At 41.2% G+C, this 20,704-nt stretch overlaps 1 protein-coding gene across 6 annotated transcripts in view; it reads right to left on the reverse strand.

Annotated features, from left to right (window-relative positions):
- Window positions 1–20,704, reverse strand: part of STXBP5 (syntaxin binding protein 5) — a 203,072-nt gene that overhangs the window by 14,076 nt on the left and 168,292 nt on the right. For all 6 annotated transcript variants that reach the window (XR_005218010.1, XR_005218009.1, XR_005218011.1 and 3 more), the window contains one exon: window positions 7,515–7,626. Coding sequence is in view for 3 of the 6 variants with exons in the window: in XM_037844019.1 (XP_037699947.1) it covers window positions 7,515–7,626 (112 nt within the window). In the remaining 3 variants the exon portion in view is untranslated. The remainder of the gene's footprint in view (window positions 1–7,514; window positions 7,627–20,704) is intronic.

The raw sequence follows: 20,704 nt of genomic DNA on the forward strand, positions 1-20,704 counted from the left end.
AACTTCTCTCAACAAAGTTGTACAATTTTCCCGTGGAGGTCCGGAAGACCCTCTCAGGCTTCCTCACAGGTTCTGGGCTTACTGGATACTGCCCACAGTGGGCTGAGCGAGGACCCTCCCTCATCCTGGGAACCACGACTGGGTCCCGTCCAGAGGGAAGGGCTCCGGGGGTGGGACCGCAGACCCAGGGAGCAGGCTGCGCTGTGCGGGGGGCGCCTCCTCAGCCCCTGGCCCCTGAAATCCAGGAGCTTTTCTGCCTCGGGAGAGGGAGCTGAGCCTGCAGAAGAGCAGTGGGACGGACACAAGGCTGCAGCTTTCAGGACAGACGGAGGGGCCCGAGCCGAGGAAGCCGGCCGACTCCAGGGGCTGAAGAGGCCACCGATCCTCCCCACGCGCCTCCGGAAGGAAGGCGGCTCTGCTGCCCCCGGCAGGGGTGCTGCCAACCGCTCAGCCGCGGAACTGCGACCAAGCCAGTGTGTCCCTTCAAGCCACCACATTTGTGGTAATTTGCAACAACAGCCACAGAAAACTAAACCCTATTATAAATAGCATTTTCTAAATTTCATTTTAAAATGTTAATGTAGGTAAGTTTACTTTTATTTTTGTATACAATATTATATCCAGTAAGTTTGCCAAATGGTTATTCCTAACATTTAGCTATAGATTGTTGGGATTTTCTACCAAAATCCATCACATCATATCAATCGTCTGAAAATGATCATTCTGCTCTCCCTCCCAAGGGCTCCCCCTTTTCACTGTGCTCCCCTTTCCACACTTTCTCGGAGCATCAACCGGACAGCGGGCGACATCAGGTCCCGTTCCTGGTCTCGAAGGACAAGCGTTTGGGGTCTGCGAACGTGCCAGGAATGTGCCAGCAACATGCCTGCATCACGTGGTCTCTGCTGTGGGCTTTTGCAACTACACAGTGTGTCATGTTCTGTGGCTACAATTCACCAATTTCCCTCTAGGAATTGCTCGCATGAGTAGATATTAAATATCAGAACATTATTTACTTTGCATTTGTTGGGGAGCTCATGCAATTTTTTTCCTTTAATATGTTAAACTATTTTTCCTAATGTTAAACCAAGTCTGAATTCCTGGAACAACCCAAACTTAGTATATTATCCATATTACCTAATGCTGGATTTGATGTATTATAGTTACATTTCACAGTTTGCATCTGTATTCACGAATGATACTTTCCTTTAATTTTCCTTTCTCACACTGCATTTGGTATCAAGTTGTGCTAACCTCACAACATGAATGTGCACTGAAACGGCCAGTTCCAGGTTTCATTAAATCCACATGTGATGCACTATCCTTTGGGATCTCACTTCTGTACGCCCAGAATTTTACGGACCATGAATTTCTGGTTTCTTTGTGCCCAAAACTTCAGTTTTCAGCTTATCTCTTTCCTCTCGCATTTTATTATATTAAGGCACATCTTCCACATATAGTTTGGAGATCTCTTCAGCTAAGCATCCTAGCTCATTGCTTTCAAATTCTGCCTTCCATCTGACAATAGGACTCAATTTCGCCAAATTCCCTGCCATTTTAAAAAAAGGATCACCCTTCTTCCAGTTTGCAACAACATTCATCCTTTCTGTCCAAGGCCTCATCAGAGCTATCTTTGGAATCTGTATTTCTAACAATAGTCTCTTCAAAGCCATCTAGGCCTTTTCTATCAAGCTCCTCACAATTCTTCGAGAATCTTCCCCTTATCCATTTAAAAAGCATATCCAACATGTTTGGTATTTGCAAACTCAGCAGCACCCCACTTTTCTGGTACCAAAATCTGTTCCAGTTTGCTAAAAAGGCTGTTATGCAAAACAGCAGAAGGGGATAAGCTTTTTATAAAGGGGGTTTATTTGGTTACAAATTTACAGTTCTAAGGCCATAAAAGTGTCCAAACTAAGGCATCAACAAGATGATATGAAGAAAGGCTGATGGCGTCCGGAACACCTCTGCCAGCTGGGAAGGCACATGGCTGGCGTCTGCTGGTCCTTTGCTCCCAGGTTCTGGTTTCAAAATGGCTTTCTCCAAAATGTCTCTGGGCTAGCATCTCCAAATGTCTGCCAGCATCTCTAAGCGTCAGCAAGTGCCTGTGTCTGTGTCAGCTCTTAGCTTCTCTTTTAAATACTCCAGCGAACTAATCAAGACCCACCCTGAATGGACAGGGCCACATCTCCACGGAAATGGCCCAGTTTGGTGGGTCACATCTCCATGGAAATACTCAATCAAAAGGTTCCAACCTAATCAAGACTAACACGTCTGCTCCCACAAGACTGCACTGAAGAATATGGCTTTTTGGGGTACATAATATGTCCCCGGCACAAAAGGTAATCTATGAATTTTTTGTAGCCATCTCAAAGATGTTCTCTTTGTCTTTGCTTACTATATTTTCATATGACATATCTACATATGATTTTTTTCTTTTAAATAATACTCGAAGGTTTCTTGAATGTGTGGATTGGTCTCGTTCATTGATTCTGAAAAATTTTTCAGCCATAATCTCTTCATATGTTGATTCTTCTCCATATTTTTTTCTGTTTCCTTCTGGAGAAAGTCTAAACATATGTCAAATTTGCTCACTGCAACTTCTATATTTTTCAGCCTCTCCTCTGTATTTTGTGTTTCCAGATCTGCTCTGCACTTTATTCTGACCTTTCAATAAAGTAATCCTCTGTTCAGCTATTTCTAATCTGCAGTTAAACACATCCACTGAATCTTTTATTTTTATTTCTGAACCTTTCAGTTTAGAACTTCATTTTAATTTTCTTCACATCTACTCCAATGAGCATAATTATTTTATAGTCATTTTTGATCATTGTAATATCCAAAAACCATGATGTACCGTCTGCTCTTTTCCTGTTTTAATATCATGGGTTGATTTCTTATGCTCCTGGTTATTTATGATTATCTGTATGAAACATTATTTACAGAAATAATTTGAGGCCTTAGAATATGTTCTCTTCCTTCAGAGAACATTTTCATCTGCTTTTCCCACGTGCTGGGGGCTCTAGCAATCTGAAACAAACCTTAATCTAGGTTGAAGTTTCCTGGGCCACTCAGATGACATGAAGCTGAATTTACAGGTGTGTGTGTGATATTTTATGCCCAGCTCAAACTTACTCTGAAGCTGTAGTCTTTTCGGGGTCCCTGCATAGCTGGGTAGTTGTTTATCAGGGCTCCCACCCTTGCCAGTCCTGGGAGCCTGACTTGTTGCCCCAAACACGGATTCGTATCTCAGCCTCCGACCCCACCTCAGCAAGCTGCTCCGGGAGACAGTGGCTCAGCACCCCAACCCCTCAATCCCAATCCCCGTGCAGACTCCCTTCTTGAAAACTCCTTACTGCATTATTAGCTCTTTACTGCTCACAGGAATTAAAAAATAGATAAATATTCATAAATATTTTTTAAACATTTATTTAGCATATCAATTGTTCTTGGTGAAAATGTTATTCCAAATGCCTCGCCTCCATGACATGAATAGTCTGCATTTTTTAACTGAATTGAAACTAGGTCAATCATCTGAACAAGTTTTTAAAACTAAACTATGCTGCTACCCATGGCTATTTTTTTTTAATTTTATTTTGAAATAGATTCAAAGTTATAGAACAGTTGCAAAAACAATACTAACCGCATACAAAGAATTCCATCATACCCTAACCCCCCTCCCCTGATAGCTCAATCCATCAACCTTAACACGCTGTCACATTGCTATTTCTCTCCCTCCCTATCATCCATCATCTATTGCTCTGTCTTCTGAACATATGAGAGCTAGCTGCACACATCCTTGAACATACACTATAGTTCACGTATACACTTCCCATGAACAAGAACATTCTTTTATGCAATCCCATTAAGCGCAGCTAAGAAGTACAAGAGATTCAACAATGATACAAAGCTTACATTCTATATTTCCTTTTCCTTATGTCTCAACTGTGTCCCTTTGAGCCACCTGTCCTCTATCCTCCTGTCCCATCCAAGTTCATCCTTAGTATTCAATTGTCATGTAGTTAGACTGACTTTTTTTTTTTTTTTTCAGTGGTGGAAACATATATACAGCCTAAATCTTCCCATTCCACTCCCTCCCTAGCCTTTCATTAGTGGGATTAATCACGTTTAGAATGTTGTAATGGTCTTTCCCACCATCCATTACTAGAAATTTCCCTTCACCTCAAACAGCAACCCTACACTCATTTCTTAACTCCCCATTGCCCCTTCCCCCATTTCTCTTAACCCAAACTCTACTTTTCATCTCTATGGTTATATTCTCCGATAATTTCTTTGTGTTTACTGTGGGGCTTAAAATTAACCTCTTAAATCCATATCAATCTTGTTTTTCTTTACTACCACCTTCACTTCAATAGGACACATAAACTATGTTCCTATACTCCTTCATTCCCCCACCTTTATACAGTTGTCTAAAATTACATATTTTAGATTGAGTTCAAAACCACTGATTTGTCCTTAGAGTTTGTGTATTTTAAATCATGTAGGAAGTAACCAGCGGAATTACAGTTCAAAAATTATTGACTTCTATTTGTATTCCATTGTGGTTGGAGAATGTGCTTTGAGTATATTCAATGTTTTTTTTTTTTAAATTTCTTGAGGCTTGTTTTATGTCCCAACTTATGGTCCCTTCTCGAGAAAGATCTGTGATCACTAGAGAAAAAGTGAGTGTCCTGGTGATTTGGGATGTAAGGTACTATGTATGTCTGTTAAAATTCTCTATATCTCTTTCTCCTTTCCCTGTCTCTCCTCCAGCAGGGCTCCCCTCAGAATCTGAAGTAGGGCAGGTCTTTCATCGGCAAAATCTCTCAGCATTTGTCTGTGAAAAATTTAAGCTCTCCCTCAAATTTGAAGGAGAGTTTTGCTGGATAAAGTATTCTTGGTTGGAAATTTTTCTCTCAGAGTTTTAAATATGTCATGCCACTGCCTTCTCGCCTCCATGGTTGCTGCTGAGTAGTCACTAGTTAATCTTATGTTGTTTCCTTTGTATGTGGTGAACTGCTTTTCTCTTGCTGCTTTCAGAACTTGCTCCTTCTCTTCAGTATTTGACAGTCTGATCAGAATATGTCTTGGAGTGGGTTTATTTGGATTTATTCTATTTGGAGTTTGCTGAGCATTTATGCTTTGTGTATTTATATTGTGTAGAAGGTTGGGGAAGTTTTCCCCAACAATTTCTTTGAATACTCTTTCTAGACCTTTACCCTTCTCTTTCCCTTCTGGGACACCAATGAGTCTTAAGTTTGGACGTTTTATTTTATCTATCGTATCCCTGAGATCCATTTCTATTTTTTGATTTTTTTCTCCATTCTTTCTTTTGTTCTTTCATTTTCTGTTCTGTGGGCTTCTAGGACACTGAGATGTTGTTCGGCTTCCTCTAGTCTTGTATTGCGAATATCCAGAGTCTTTTTAATTTGGCTAACAGTTTCTTTTATTTCCATAAGATCTTCTATTTTTTATTTACTCTTGCTATGTCTTCTTTATGTTCTTCTAGGGTCTTCTTTATGTAGCTTATATCCTGGGCCATGGTCTTCCTGATGTCCTTTAAATCCTTTGCCATGTTTTCGTTCCTTGATTGTAGATGTTTGATTAATTTTGTGAGGTATACTGTATCTTCCGAAATTTTGGTTTGTGTGTTTGGAGTTGGATTCTCTGTATCTTCTGGTTTTATCATATGCATTAAGATTTTCTGTTGTTTTTGGCCTCTTGGCATTTGTTTTGCTTGACTGGGCTCTTTCAAGTTGTAAAGAAAAAGGGATATCGATCTAATTTTTCAGGAACACAGTTTGGTGACATACACTTTCTCTAACCGGCAGATGGCATCTGTGAGTCACCTATATCCCTCGAGTCAGTTCTCAACCTTTTTTCTGCTTTGTGTGGGGAAATGATTCTTGTGGGTTCAGTTGGAGAACTCAGTTTGGGTGTGTTGCTGGAGCTGTCTGCCCTGAATGTGGGGCATGTGTACGGGTAGCCAGGGAGGAAGGGCAGTTCTAATGTTCAAATCCCCCAGGATCCCGGAGATTCAAGGCTGCCGCAAAAGTCTAAGCCTTCATTTCAGTTCAGCCCTAGCCTCTTTCTCTCGCTGATCCATAAACCACCAGACTTGGCGTTAGCATCCCTGGGTTTTCCGAGCGGATCCCCCCTCCCAGCCGTGCTCCTCCAGTAGCTCAGCCAAGGGAAGGCTGTGCTATGTCACCAGTGCGCGCCATCCCACAAGGGAAGCCCCGGGCTGCTGGGCCATGCGGCGGTGCACTCCCAGCCCGAAGCAAAAATGGCCGAGCGGGGCGTCTCAGCCCCCTCCTCCTCGCACCGTTCCTCCTTCCCAGCTCTGGGACAACCGGCGGGGCTTTGGGCTGTGGGCACGGCCCCAGGCAGGAGTTTATCCAGCCTCTGGGGGGCCAGCTGCGAGCCGCAGGGTTTCTTTCTGCTTCCGGCTCTCCCCTCCGTTCCCCCGAACCCAAGGGTATCTGCTGCGGGCTATCTTCCCGGCCAGACAGCAAGAGGCCAGCCCAGCCCCCTCTTGCTGTGTTTTACTGCATGGTTCCCACAATTGCTACTGGAGCCGCTCCTTTTTTTTTTTTAAAAAACAGCCAGCTGGTCTCCATACGCTGAACCCTGGCTTCCCCAGCCCGCCGTGTGGCTGCGGGTCTTCCAGCCAGCTTACTCACTCGTTTCAGAATGCCGACTCCCGGTTTCACCAAGTATATGGCCCCTCTGGAGCTAAGAGCCCTCATCCAGTTGGTGCATCGCTGTAACCGGTATTCTAGGTCACTTTCTGGTTTTTAACTAGTGTTTTTCACGGAGGCGTTTTTTTCGCCCTGTCTCAGCTAGCCACCATCTTAGTCCCCATGGCTATTTAATGTCACAGTTTTTCTAATTAGTCAAACAAACATGAAACCACAAGTCTAAACTGTTTTAGCAAAAAAAAAAAAGAAAGGATAAAAAAAGACAAAAATTCAAGTACTGATAATAGCTCCTATTTGAAGAAAAGGTCAAACATTCACTGATTCATTAGTTCATTCAAGGATTAACTATTAATAGGTTCCAATTACGTGGAAGGTAGTAAAGAACCATATTTTGCTGTTTTAAATAAGCTTCTTGTGCAGTTAGAATAGATCTGGAGGTTCTGTAAGAGAGGATGAATGTTTAGGTGAAACCTTCTTCAGAGTTAGGGTCATCAACCAAAGGCAGAGAATTAAAATAATAATGAAGATTACAGTCAATGAAAATAAAGAAAATATTTTCTACATTATTCTCTTAAAGTTGTGCATCTCCTTTTTAGCTACCTGCAATTACTCTGCTTTTGGATTCCTGAGTAAAATAATCCCATGATTTGGGATAGAATAACAGAAAATAATTTAATGTATTTTACTAAAACCTGGATATTTTAATTATGTCATACCAAAGAGGAACAAACTGAATGAAATTTAAATGTGTAAGACAAATTTCCAGGGCCTGAATGTCTCACGGATACATTACCCACACCAGACACATCAACTCACACAGCTCTTCCCTGTCGAGAGACTGCGCACCGCCTCCGAACAAGCCTCTGAGGAAGCCCCTGTTTGGTGCTTCGGGTGTTTCTACAGGCGTGAAGAGCTCACCCAGCATTTCCTTTAAAATCAAAACAAATTAGAATTGTTAAAGTTTCAGGGAAGCTAAAATTCGCAAAACCATCACTGTAAACTCTTCAACTAAGGCTCACAGAGTTGCTTGTTGAGAATCAGAACTAACGAGTCATTTCAAATGACCAGCTCCAGGACAAACCATCACGGTGCAACAGCAGGTTCCCAGGAGCACCTTCTCCGACCACGGCGAGCCGGCTGCCTGCTCCCGTGACCAGAGAGTCTTCCCCCGTTTGTCAACCAAACGTGATATTCCTGCTGAAATGGTGGGAAATTCTAAAATTTCTATGAAAAAATTTTCACGTAACTCTTATCAAAAATTGATAACTGTAATAATTAGGCCTTCCTATACTACAAGGAGAACATTTTCTACTACCAAGTTTAAAATTCCAGTGTAATGATGATGATGTACAGTTTTCAAATTATAACCCTCAGCTGTGTCAGAAAATTGACAATTTAGAAAATCAACAGATCCTCCCACCCCCCGCAAACATATACTAGAAGAGAATTATGCCCATGTACAACTGAATTCCAGAGATCTGAGAGAAAAATGGGACGACTTCCTTCTACATTGTCAGATTTTTCTGAAATTACTGTCAGTACTCCCTAGCAAGCAGAAAAGGCAGAAGTCAGCCAGAAAGAAGGGCTGCTGACATGCTGGTCGCGGTGCTGCTTCTGCAGGACGAGAGGCAGAGCCTGCGCCAGGCCCGGCGGGGAGGCGGACAGCTGCGGCTGGGGGCCTGGGGGCCTGCGCCACAGAGGCGTGCGCCCTCGGCTCCCGCGGGGCCAGCGCCTCTTCCCTGGGGCTGTGCTAGGAGAGCACAGAGATGCCGAAGCTCTGGCTGGAAGACACCCCCCATCGAGCGGCCCCTGCCAACCAGGTAACTGACAGAAGGGGCCTCACGGACCACAAAGTCAAGGGCAACGCGGCCCACGGAACCTGAATGTGCTCTCTCTCTGTTTCCGTAAAGCGGGGTGCACTTGCAACGGACACTTCCTAAATCCAAACATTCAAACTTGTGAAAACCCACCAGACAGCACAGCGGTAGCTGCTACTACATTCAAATTTAAGTTAGACCCTACAGCAAAGGTGTTCAGGCCTATTTCCAGTCTTCTTTAGGCTGTACCTCACTAACTTAAACTGTACCCATTAAGCTGGCACAACGACAACAAAGGCACACAGCTGCCACTTACTCTTACGGCAAGGAAAAGGGCATCGTGACTCACAAACAGGGATTACATAACACGCTCTCCCGGTCGCTTAACCGCTTTAGAACCGTGGTTTACCCCTTTGAATCCATTTGGATTTTACAAAGTAAGAAGCATAAAACCACAGGTCACAGCCCTAGATGAAGAGGCACCTGTGGTGCTCAGTCAGTCCCCCCAAGAGCTAGTTTCCTCCACCTAAAAAGGGGGACGGTAGGATCCACCCCGCAGGACCATCACAAGGATTAATTAAACTGCCAAAAGCAGACACTCCATGACATACGCCACATACGAGACATGACGTACACTGGAAAACAAGTCACAGAAGCAGAGTCACATTTCGGCATCGTGAACAGACATCTCTAAAGTTCAAAATTACTTGTTTCTCAAAGTCTTACTATTAGGATTTGGAAAGTAAGACTGTTATTGAAAAGGATACATTAAAACAATATTAAATATAGTATTGTCCTAGTTTGCTAATGCTGCAGAATGCAAAACACCAGAGATGGATTGGCTTTTATAAAACGGGGGTTTATTTAGCTACACAGTTACAGTCTTAAGGCCCCAAAGCGTCCAAGGTAACACATCAGCAATCGGGCACCTTCACCGGAGGATGGCCAAAGCTCCGGCCTCAAAACGGCTTTCTCCCAGGACGTTCCTCTCTAGCAAGTTTGCTCCTCTTGACGTTCCTTTCTAGCAAGCTTGCTTCTCTTCAAAACATCACTCCCAGCTGCACTCCTTTCCTCTTTGAGTCAGCTCATTTATATAGCTCCACCGATCAAGGCCCAACCCGAATGGGTGGGGCCAAGCCTCCATGGGAACATCTCATCAGAATCATCTCCCACAGCTGGGTGGGGCACATTCCAAGCAAATCCAACCAGCACCAAAAACGTTTGCCCCACACAAGACTACAAAGATAATGGCATTTGGGGGACACAATACACTCAAACCAGCACAAGTATCTATAGGTATTTTTCACTTGCCTTTAAATAAGGACTTTAACTATGATTAAATTGACTACTAAGGGTGATCAATGTTAAAGACTAACAGCTCCCTACCTCAGCTAATTGTGAACATTTCTGAAATGGTATCTTGGACTTTTTAACCACTCCAAAATATGAATATACAGAAATAAACATACGTGTCAGATGTTAGATCTTGGATCTCATTTGCCCCATGGAAGCCGAACAAGTTCACAAGGTAAAATTTAGAACTCATTACATGGACTGGTTAATGTATGGGATTTGATTATAACTATAAACTCTTTATAGAACATCAAATAATCACTGAAGTTAGTAGTTTTCATTAAAACCCTATTTTGTCTTTGACATTGGACAATCTGATCAGTTAAGTGTCTTGGAGTAGGTTTATAGGGATCTATTCTGTTTGGGGTATGCTGTACTTCTTTGAATCTTTAATTTTCTGTCTTTCATAAGAGTTGGGAAATTTTCAGTGAATATTTCTTCTATTACTTTCTGCCCCTTTCCCCCTCTCTTCTCCTTCTGGGACACCCATGACACTTATATTTGTGCGTTTCATGTCTCACTCAGCTCCCTAAGACCCTGCTCATATTTTTCCTTTTTTTTCACCATCTGTTCTTTTGTGTATATGAATTCAAATGTCTTGTCTTCCAGTTCACTGATCCTTTATTCTGCCTGTTCAAATCTACTGTTGTGTCCCTCCATCGTGTTTTTCATCTCCTTCATTGTACCCTTCATTCCCATAAGTTCTGCCATTTGTTTCTTCAAGTTCACAAATTCTTCTTTATGGTCATCCAATGTCTTCTTTATATCCTTCATCTCTTTTGCTGTATCTTCCTTTAGCTCATTGAATTGATTTAGGAGATTTGTTTGAACATCTTTAATTAGTTCTTCCCTCAGTTCACTGAATTGATTTAGTATTAGTTGCCTCAACTCCTGTATCTCTGTTGAACTATTAGTTTGTTCCTTTGGCTGGTCCATATTTTTGTGTTTCCTAGTGTGGCTCATTATCTTGAGTTGTCTAGGCATCTGATTTTCTTGGTCTATTCTGGAGCTCGTTTTCACTCTTTTACCTAGAGTTTTCCTGTTGGTTGGCTTTGTTCTCTAACCTTTGTTGTTCAGTTCAACTTATTCTAGACCTCTAACTTAGGTTCTATTTAGAAGATTGGAGTTTTTCACCTCTTGTTTTCCTGTTTCTTGCCCTGCCTCTATGTAGGCTTCTTGTGTGATGGTCTCCTCAGATATGGTCAACCTCAGTCAGGTTTTCCCAGTCCAGAGAGGCCCAGGTCTCGGGAGGAGGGTATGGAGTTTCCTTGAGAATGAGACCCTCCTGTGAGGCCTTTAGACTCTGTGCTTCTCCTGTGCTGTCCAGCAGGTGGCACCTGCCAGCCCGCAGCTCCCCCGACCAGTGTAAGGAGGTGGGGAGCCTTTAGTTCTCCCAGTGACCCTGACCCTGTCAGGGGCATGGCTGACTGAAGCCGGAATCTGAATTCCAGCCCCTGGGGTCTGAGATCCCTGAAGGAGGACTGCCAGTTGAGCTGGACCTCCGTCCACTCTCCCAATCCTAAGAACTCCAGTTGTCTCCTAGGGGCACTCTTCCCTTCTCCCTTCTCCTCTTTGGGGCAACTCCAGCTTAATTCCTTGGTCAGCCAAGTTGCCAATTAAAGACAGGGGTGGAGACTTTCTTCAGAAGTGAATCTGAAATTCAAAGAAGTTCCGGGTATTCTGTCCACCGCCCCCAAGATTAGCCTAGACCTTTGACTTGGGCTGTCTGATAGAAAATAACCACGTTCCCTTTAAAGTAGAGAGAGAAAGAGAAAAAAAAACAAACAAACAAAAAGAAGCCCCCTTTAAAAGCCTTTCCCCAGTCTGGAAATTTTGTCAGTGTCAGAATAGAGTATTTAAAGAAGGGCTTTGTGCTATTATCTGGGTAATTACTCTCCAACAGCTTTGATTCCGCCCTTGCCAGGGGGCTACTGAAGTGGAAAAAGATAAGGAGTCAGTAAGAAAGGAAAACGGACAAACTGTCGGTGAAAAAAGTGTTTTTGGAGCCAGGGAATGGTGCCTGCTTCTATGTGTCCCCCCCGTCCTGGAGCCCAGCCCTTCTCTAGCACCCCCAGCTCCAAAAATTAATTAATTAATTTGTTAATTAATTCTGCAGTTGAGGCTGGGTCAAGCCCCCCTTCTTGCTCCCAGATTTTTTTTTTTTTTTTTTCAGGGAGCCAGCTGCAGGGCAGCCCCTGGTATCTGGGAAGGGAGGGGTGCCGGACCCCTGGTTGAGGGAATTTACAAAGATTGCTGCAATCTCAGCTTTTCCACTGGTTCCAAACTTGTGTACGAAGTGTGACCGGAGACCCTGAAAACACTGTTTCATACAGTTCCTGGGTAATTACCAGGTGCCCTAGAAGAGAGACTAAATTCCACACCTTACCACTCTGCCATCTTGCTTCCCTTATATGTGATGGATTGCTTGTCTCTTGCTGTTTTCAGAATTCTCTCTTTGTCTTTGACATTTGATAATCTGATTATTAAGTGTCTTGGGGTTGTTCTAATCAGATCTATTCTGTTTGGGGTACGCTACACTTCTTGGATCTGTAATTTTATATCTTTCATAACTGATGGGATATTTTCAGTGATTATTTCCTCCATTATTCATTGTGCCCCCTTTTCCCTTCTCTTCTCCTTCTGGAACACCCATGACGTGTATTTCTGTGCTTCATATTATCATTCAATTCCCTGACCCTGCTTACATCTTTCTATTTTTTTCCCTACGTGATCTTTTGAGCATAGGAATTCAGATGTCCTGTTTACCAGTTCACTTTCTTTTGCCTCTTCAAATTCCTGTTGTATTTCTACAATGTGTTTTTCATCTCTTCTATTGTGCCTTTCATTCCCTAAGTTGACTTGACAGACATTTATAGAACACTACACCCCACAAGAGCAGGATATATGTTTTTCTCAAGTGCTAATGGAACACTCTCTAGGATAGACCACATGTTGGGTCACAAAGCAAGTCTCAACAAATTTAAAAATATTGATATTATACAAAATGCTTTCGTGGACCAAAATGGAATGAAGTTGGAAATAAGTAACAGGCAGAAGGTCATAAAATTCACAAATAAATGGAGACTAAGCAACACCCTCTTAGAAAACCAGTGGGTAAAAGAAGAAATTACAAGAGAAATTAGTAAATACCTTGAGGCAAATGACAATGAACACAACATATCAAGACTTACGGGATGCAGCAAAGGTGGTGTTGAGAGGGAAATTTATTTCCCTAAATGTCTATATTAAAGGAGAAGAGAGAGCAAAAATTGAGGAATTAACTGTTTACCTGGAGGAACTAAAGAAAGAACAGCAAACTAACCCCAAAGGAAACAAAGGGGAAGAAATAACAAAGATTGGAGAAAAAAACTAAATGAAATTGAGAACCGGAAAACAACAGAGGGAATCAACAACACCAGAAGTTGGTTCTTTGAGATAATCAGCAAAATTGATGGACTCCTAGCTAGGCTTAAAAAAAAAAAAAAAAAAAAGGCAGATGCAAATAAATACAATCAGAAATGGGAAAGGAGACATAACTACTGACCCTGCAGAAATAAAGGAGATAATGAGAAGATATCACAAGCAACTATATGCTAATGAACTAAACAACTTATACAAAATGGACAACTTCCTAGAAAAGCATAAACAACCAACATTGACTCAAGAAGAAATAGATGACCCCAACAAACCAATCACAAGTAAAGAGATTGAGTCAGTCATCAAAAAGCTCCCAAAAAGGAAAAGCCCAGGACCAGATGGCTTCACATGTGAATTCTACCAAGCATTCAAGAAAGAATGAGTACCAATCCTGCTCAAACTCTTCAAAAAAAATTGAAGAGGGAAAGCCAACATCACCCTAATACCAAAATCAGACAAAGATACTACAAAAAAAGAAAATCAGAGACCAATCTCTTTAATGAATATAAATGCAAAAATCCTCAAGAAAATACTCGCAAATTGAACCCAGCAGCATGTTAAAAGAATTATAGATTCTTTTATAAAACCCCAGGTGGGATTTATTCCAGGGATGCAAGGCTGGTTCAACACAAGAAAATCAATTAATGTAATACACCACATTAATAAATCAAAGCAGAAGAACCACATGATCATCTCAATTGAAGCAGAAAAAGGATGTTGTATTTTGTCAAATGCCTTTTCTGCTTCAAATTTGACAAAATACAACATCCTTTTTTGATGAATACACTTCAAAGGATAGGAATAGAAGGCAATATATGAAAAAACCCACAACTAACATCATATTCAATGGGGAAGACTGATAGCTTTCCCTCTAAGATCAGGAACAAGACAGGGATCCCCACTGTCACCACTGTTATTCAATATCGTACTGGAATTTCTACCTAGAGACATTAGGCAAAAAATAAATAAAAAAATAAATAAATAAAAAAAGCATTCAAATTGGAGAGGAAGAAGTAAAACTTTCACTGTTTGCAGATATGATTCCCTATGTAGAAAATCCAGAAAAATCTACAGCAAAGCCATTAGGACTAGCAATGAATACTGCAATGTGGCAGGCTACAAGATCAACAGGTAAAAATCTGTAGTGTTCCTATAAACAAGTAATGTGCACCAACAGGAGGAAATCAAGAGAAAAATTCCATTTATAATAGCTACAAAAAATAATCAAGTACTTAGGAATAAACTTAACCAAGGCCACACAAGACCTTTACACAGAAAACTACAAGAAACTGCCAAAAGAAATTGAACAGGGCTTACAAAAATGGAAGAATATACCATGTTCATGGATTGGAAAACTAAATATAGTTAAGACGGTAATTTTACTTAAACTGATTTATAGATTCAATGCAATATCAATTAAAACCCCAATAACTTATTTTGCAGAAATAGAAAAACCAATAACCAAATTTATTTGGAAGGGCAAGGTGTCCTGAATAGCCAAAAATATCTTGAGAAAGAGGAATGAAGTGGGAGGTCTCACACTACCTGACTTTGAAACATTACAAAGCTACAGTGCTCAAAACAGCACAGTAGTGGCAAAAGGATAGATAACTGACCAACAGAATTGAATTCAGTGTTTAGAAATAGACCCTCACATCTACAGACAATTGATCTTTGATAAGGCAGTCAAGCCAAAGCAACTGGGACAGAGCAGCCTCTTCAATAAATGGTGTTAGGAGAACTGGATATCCATTTCCAAAAGAATGAAAGAGGACTCCTAACTCACACCTTACACAAAAATTCACTCGAAATGGATCAAAGACGTAAACATTAGCGCTAAGACCATAAGACTCTCAGAAGAACATGCAGGGCATTATCTTAAAGATCTTATGATAGGAGGTGGTGTCCAAGACCTTACACACAAAGTGTGAGCAACCAAAGGACAAGTAGACAAACGGGATCTCCTCAAAATTAAACACTTTTTTACATTAAAGGATTTTGTCAGAAAAGTGAAAAGGCAGCCTACGCAATGGGAGATGATATTTTGAAACCACATATCAGATAAAGGTTTAATATTCTGAATATATAAAGCAGTCCTACAACTCAACAACAGAAAGACAAACAATACAATTAAAAAATGGGCAAAAGACATGGACACACACTTTTCTGAAGAGGAAATACAAATGGCTCAAAAACATGAAAAAAAAATGCTCAACTTCACTGGCTATTAGGGAAATGCAAATCAAAACCACAATGAGATATCATCTCACACCTACCAGAATGGCCATTATCCAAAAAACAGAAAATGACAAGTGCTGGAGAGGATGTGGAGAAAGACTTATTCATTGTTGGTGGGAATGTAGAATGGTGCAACCACTCTGGAAGACAGTGTGGAGGTTCCTCAGGAAGCTAAGTATATATCTGTCATATGACCCAGTTATTCCACTGCTAGGTATATACTCAGAGGAACTGAAAGTTAAGATACGAACGGACATTTGTAAACCGATGTTTACTGCTGCATTATTCATGACTGCCAAGAGATGGAAACAGCCCAAATGTCCATCAACGGATGAGTGGATTAACAAACTGTGGTATATATATGTGATGGAATATTACGCAGCTGTAAGACAGAACAAAGACATGGAACATATAAAAACGTGGATGAACCTTCAGGACATTATGTTGAGTGAAGTTAGCCAGAAACAAAAGGACAAATACCGTATGGTCTCACTAACATGAACTAATATTAATGAGCAAACTTTGAGAGTTAAAAGCTGGTTAACACAGGCTACCAGGAGAGAGAAAGAGGGTAGAGATTGGGCATTTCATGCTGAAGGACAAGAGAATGTTCAGCAGGATTGATTGTATAGATCCAGAAATAGACAGCATAATACTGTGTGATGGTAGCACAGTATTGTAAGTACACTGAACAAAGATGTCTGTGAGTAAAGCTGAAAGAGGTGGGATTGGGGAATGTATGACACCAGAGGTAAAGATAGATGATAAAGACTGGGACTGTATAACTTGGCAAAAACTGGAGTGGACAATGACTGTTACTAAATGTACAAATATAAAAATGTTTTTACATGTGGGAGAACAAATGAGTATCAACCATGCAGTGTTGAAACGGGGATGGTATTTGGGAAAAGACATAATCAAAGCAAACTGGAATTTATGGTCAACAGTAACACTGTAATATGCTTCGATTAAATGTAACAAAGGCAATATACCAAAGCTAAATGTGTATGAGAGGGGCATATAAGGGAGGGATATGGGATTCTTGGTAGGGGTTTTGTTTTCTGTCCTTACTATTATACTGTCTTGTATGTCATTTTATTTTTCTTTTTATTATTCACTAAAAAAACCCCTCTTTTTTTCATAGTAATATGTTCAAGTGCTGACTGTGTTGAAAAATGCACAACTATATGATGATACTGTGAACAACTGACTGTACACTGGATAATTATATGATATGGGAATATAGCTCTATAAAATTGTAGGAAAAAATATAAATGGGGTAAAAGTGCTGGAGAAAACATGGAGAGAGGGATGTACGTATCTACTGTTGAAGAGGAGGCAGAATGGTGCAGCCTTTCTGGAGGTCAATGTGGTGGTTCCACAAAAAGCTAAGTATGTGGGGCCATAAGGTCCTGCAGCCTCATTATGGGGTATGTACTTGGAAGATCTGAGAGCAGAGACATGAATGGGCATTTGCACACTGGTGTTTATGGAGGCAGTATTCATGATTTGCAGTGGGTGGAGGTGGGCTAAGGGTACACTGTCTGAGGAACAGAATGGTGAACTGCTGGGTGTGCATACAGTGGAATACTGAGCAATTACGAGTAGGAGTGAAGCTGAGAGACACGCAACGAGGTGAATGAATCCTGCAGACAGAACTTTGAGTGAAGTACGCCAGAAACCAAGGCAAACACTATAATGCCTCACCAATATGGACTAACTAAAACATGTAAACTCAGAATTGAACCTTAGAGCACAGCCTATCAGAGGAACGATTATTGAATGGTCCCTAGATTGTAAGCTCTTACAGCAGTCAAATCTATTCCAGAATTGCAATGGCTATCTCCAAACTCTGAAAGGCTGATCCCTTTGTGTATAACCTGATCGGTCTCTGAAATATTGGGTATCTGTGTGACACATGAAACTCAGAGCTAGAGCTTGGCCAGTATGAATGTCAGTATTAGCAAATATAGCAACTGTCAAAAAAAAAAAAATGCTGAAAAAGAGCTCAGACTTCAATTAGGGATATGAATGAAGCAGATCTGGTTAAGACTAGGGCAAATCGGGCCAAAGGGTAAAGGTTGAAACTGACTGTTTTAAAACTTCAACTTCCATGTGAGACCAAGGGAAGAGATGTTTATTTGGGGCAGGATCTATATTTTCTAACCAATATAATGGTAGACTTGACTCTTGAAGATGATTGTGTAACAATGTAGCTTACAAGGGGTGACAGTGTGATTGTGAAAACTTTGTGGATATCCAGTGTATGGATGGATGAGTAAAAAACTGGGGACAAAAACTAAATGAAAAATAGGGTGGGATGGGGGGATGATTTGGGTAGTCTTTTTTACTTTTAGTTTTTATTCTGATTCTGATTCTTTCTTGCGGGACACTGTTATCGAGTTCCGACTTGGCGGGCCTGGGCCAGGGGAACTGATCAGTCCCTAGGAAAGGTAGTGGGGCACAGGTGGTAGCGCCCTCCACGGCCCCCCGGGCCTGAGAAAGTGGAGCCGAATGCAGGCCCCATTTCCTCACCCCAAAGTACAACCGTTGGGGAGGGCTTGCCGGAGAAAACCCCCCCCCCCCCCGTGCCTTACCCGCACCCTCCACCCTCTTCGTTACCGGAGCAACTCCCGCCCCTTTTCAAACAACCTCCGCGCCCTCTCAGAACCAATCCAAGCCTTTAACCCCTACAGCTACCCCGCCCTCTAAACCGCCCGATATAAGCTTGTACTCTCCCCTAATAAACTCTCTTGGCTTCCTCACCCTCAAAGAAACGTGTCCCGCCTGTTCCTTCTCGCCGCCCTCCACACCTTGCACGCCACCGCCGGGGACCGGGCCCAGTCCCCCGCCTCGCCCTCGCCTCCGGGAAAGAGCCCCCGCCGCCGGTACCCTCCAAGCAATCCCGAGAGCCTAGGATTTAGCAACCGGCCGCCACCCCCCCCTCAGACGAGTCAACTGCGACCGCACTTTCTGGCGTAAGGAAAATGTTCAAAAATAGATTAGGGTAATGAACACACAACTATATGACGGTACTGTGAACAGTTGATTGTACACCATGGATGACTGTATCGTATGTGAATATATCTCAATAAAACTGCATTTAATTTAAAAGATAACAAAAAGAAAAGCAAAAAACAAAACAATCCCCCACAAAACCCTATTGTGTATAAATTGAATCTGAATAATATTTTCAATGACAATAGCAATACACTTCAATACTGAATGTATAGTATATTTAAGGGAAGCTTAATAGTTAACAGCTATCAGATTTTCACAGTGAGTACTTGCCATTTTTTTAATAAATAAGTCTTGAGGTCAGCAAAGTTATTAAGTTAATTGTCTAAATGAACTAATTGGTATATTCTACCTCCTTCTGATTATGCTAGGTGTTATTTAAGGTTCACAAATGAATAACACACTGTCAATTTGAAAAGATAACTTATTGCAAATTTTTGTGTTTTCACTCAAGAGATGAGACTAATGCTTTAGCAAGAAAACCCAGAATTTTTATCTGTAAACATACACTTCTGTGTTACTGCCTCTCAATGACAGTAAAGATCCTAGAATCCATTACTTTTTAAAAACCAGCTTTTTGAGGTGTAACTGACAAGCAGTGATGGCAGGCATTACAGTGTACAATTTATAAATTCTGGCATGTCTACACTGTGTGTTTGCCCATCACCTGAGCCTCCTTGCTCCCCTTGGCAAAACCCTCCTTACCCCCATCTCAGAGTAACTGCTCATTTGCTTCCTCTCACTACAGGTTAATTTGCCCTTTCCTAGAGTTTAATAAAAATGGAATCCTACAATATGCACTGTTTTGTCTGGCTTCTTTCCCTCAGTGTAGTTATGTCGAGATTCATCTGTACTGCTGGGTACATTAAGACCACTCCTTTCCATCGTGAGTAGTTTCCATCGTGTGGATGCATCGCAGTCTGTCCATTCATTTGTGATAAGGACGCTTGGACAATTTCCAGTTTTGGGCTAATACAAATAAAGGAGCTATGAACTTGGGTGAAAAACTAGGAGTAGAATGGCTAGGTCTTCTGGTCCATGAATGTTCAGCTTTTTAAGAAACTGCTAAACTGTTTTCCAAAGTGGCGATACTTATTTTACATCTCCATTAGCAGCGTACAGGAGTTCTAAATTCTCTGCATTTTTGCCCAAACTTTGTCTTTTCTATTTTAGTCATTTTAATAAACATGGCTTCTCATTATGATTTTAATTTAGTTCCCTAATGACTAATGATCAGTATCATTTCATGACAAAGTGTCTGTTCAAATATTTTGTCCATGTTCCTACTGGGTCTTTTGTCTCCTTTCTGCTGAGGTTAAACAACCCTTTCTATTTTCTTGATGTAAGTTCTTTAACAGATACATGCTCTGCCAAGATCTTCTGGTCTGTGGCTTGTTTTTTTATTCAATTATTGTCTTTTGAAGACAGGTGAATCTATCAATTTGTTCTTTCATAGACCATGTCTTTGGAATCATAGATAAGAAATCTTCGCCTAAAGCAAGATAAAGATTTTTCTCCTAAAACTTTCTAGAAGTTTTAGAGTTTAAATTTAGGTCCAGGATTCACCTTGAGTAAATTTTTGTAAACAGTGTAAGGCATGAACCAAAGTTCATTTTTAAATTTCAATGTCTGTTTCAGCATTATTTATTGAAAAGGCAATCTCTTCTCTACTGCATTACCATTGTGTCTTTGTCAAAGATCAGTTGTCCATTTGTGTGGGTTTGTTTGTGGACTCTCTGTTCTATTCTACTGATCTATTCATCCATTTTGACCCCAATGCCCTGACCTTTTGACCACTGTAGCTTTATGATGATTCTTGAAATCAACCTTTTCTTTTTCAGAGTTTTTGTCTATTCTAGGTTCTAGCCACAAATTCAAATTTACAAACCAGTGAAACAGTGATAATTAACTGCAAAAGCTTTCACAATGAAGTTCTTTCAGGTGGTGGTTTTCTTTAAATATCACATAGTCATCTCTGAGCTCAGTATTTCAAGGCACTTTCATTCTAGGAAGTGACGGTAACCTGATCGTTTTTATTATGCAAGCACATAAGACATTTAAACATCTGGAAAGACATGGCTCTTTGTTTAAAAAATTTGTCTGTAGTCTCTCACAAATAAATCAACAAAAACATTCAGAGGAAAAACTACAAAATCCTGTGTT

Source organism: Choloepus didactylus, chromosome 7 (genome assembly GCF_015220235.1).
Source record: "Choloepus didactylus isolate mChoDid1 chromosome 7, mChoDid1.pri, whole genome shotgun sequence".
Classification (NCBI taxonomy): domain Eukaryota; kingdom Metazoa; phylum Chordata; class Mammalia; order Pilosa; family Megalonychidae; genus Choloepus; species Choloepus didactylus.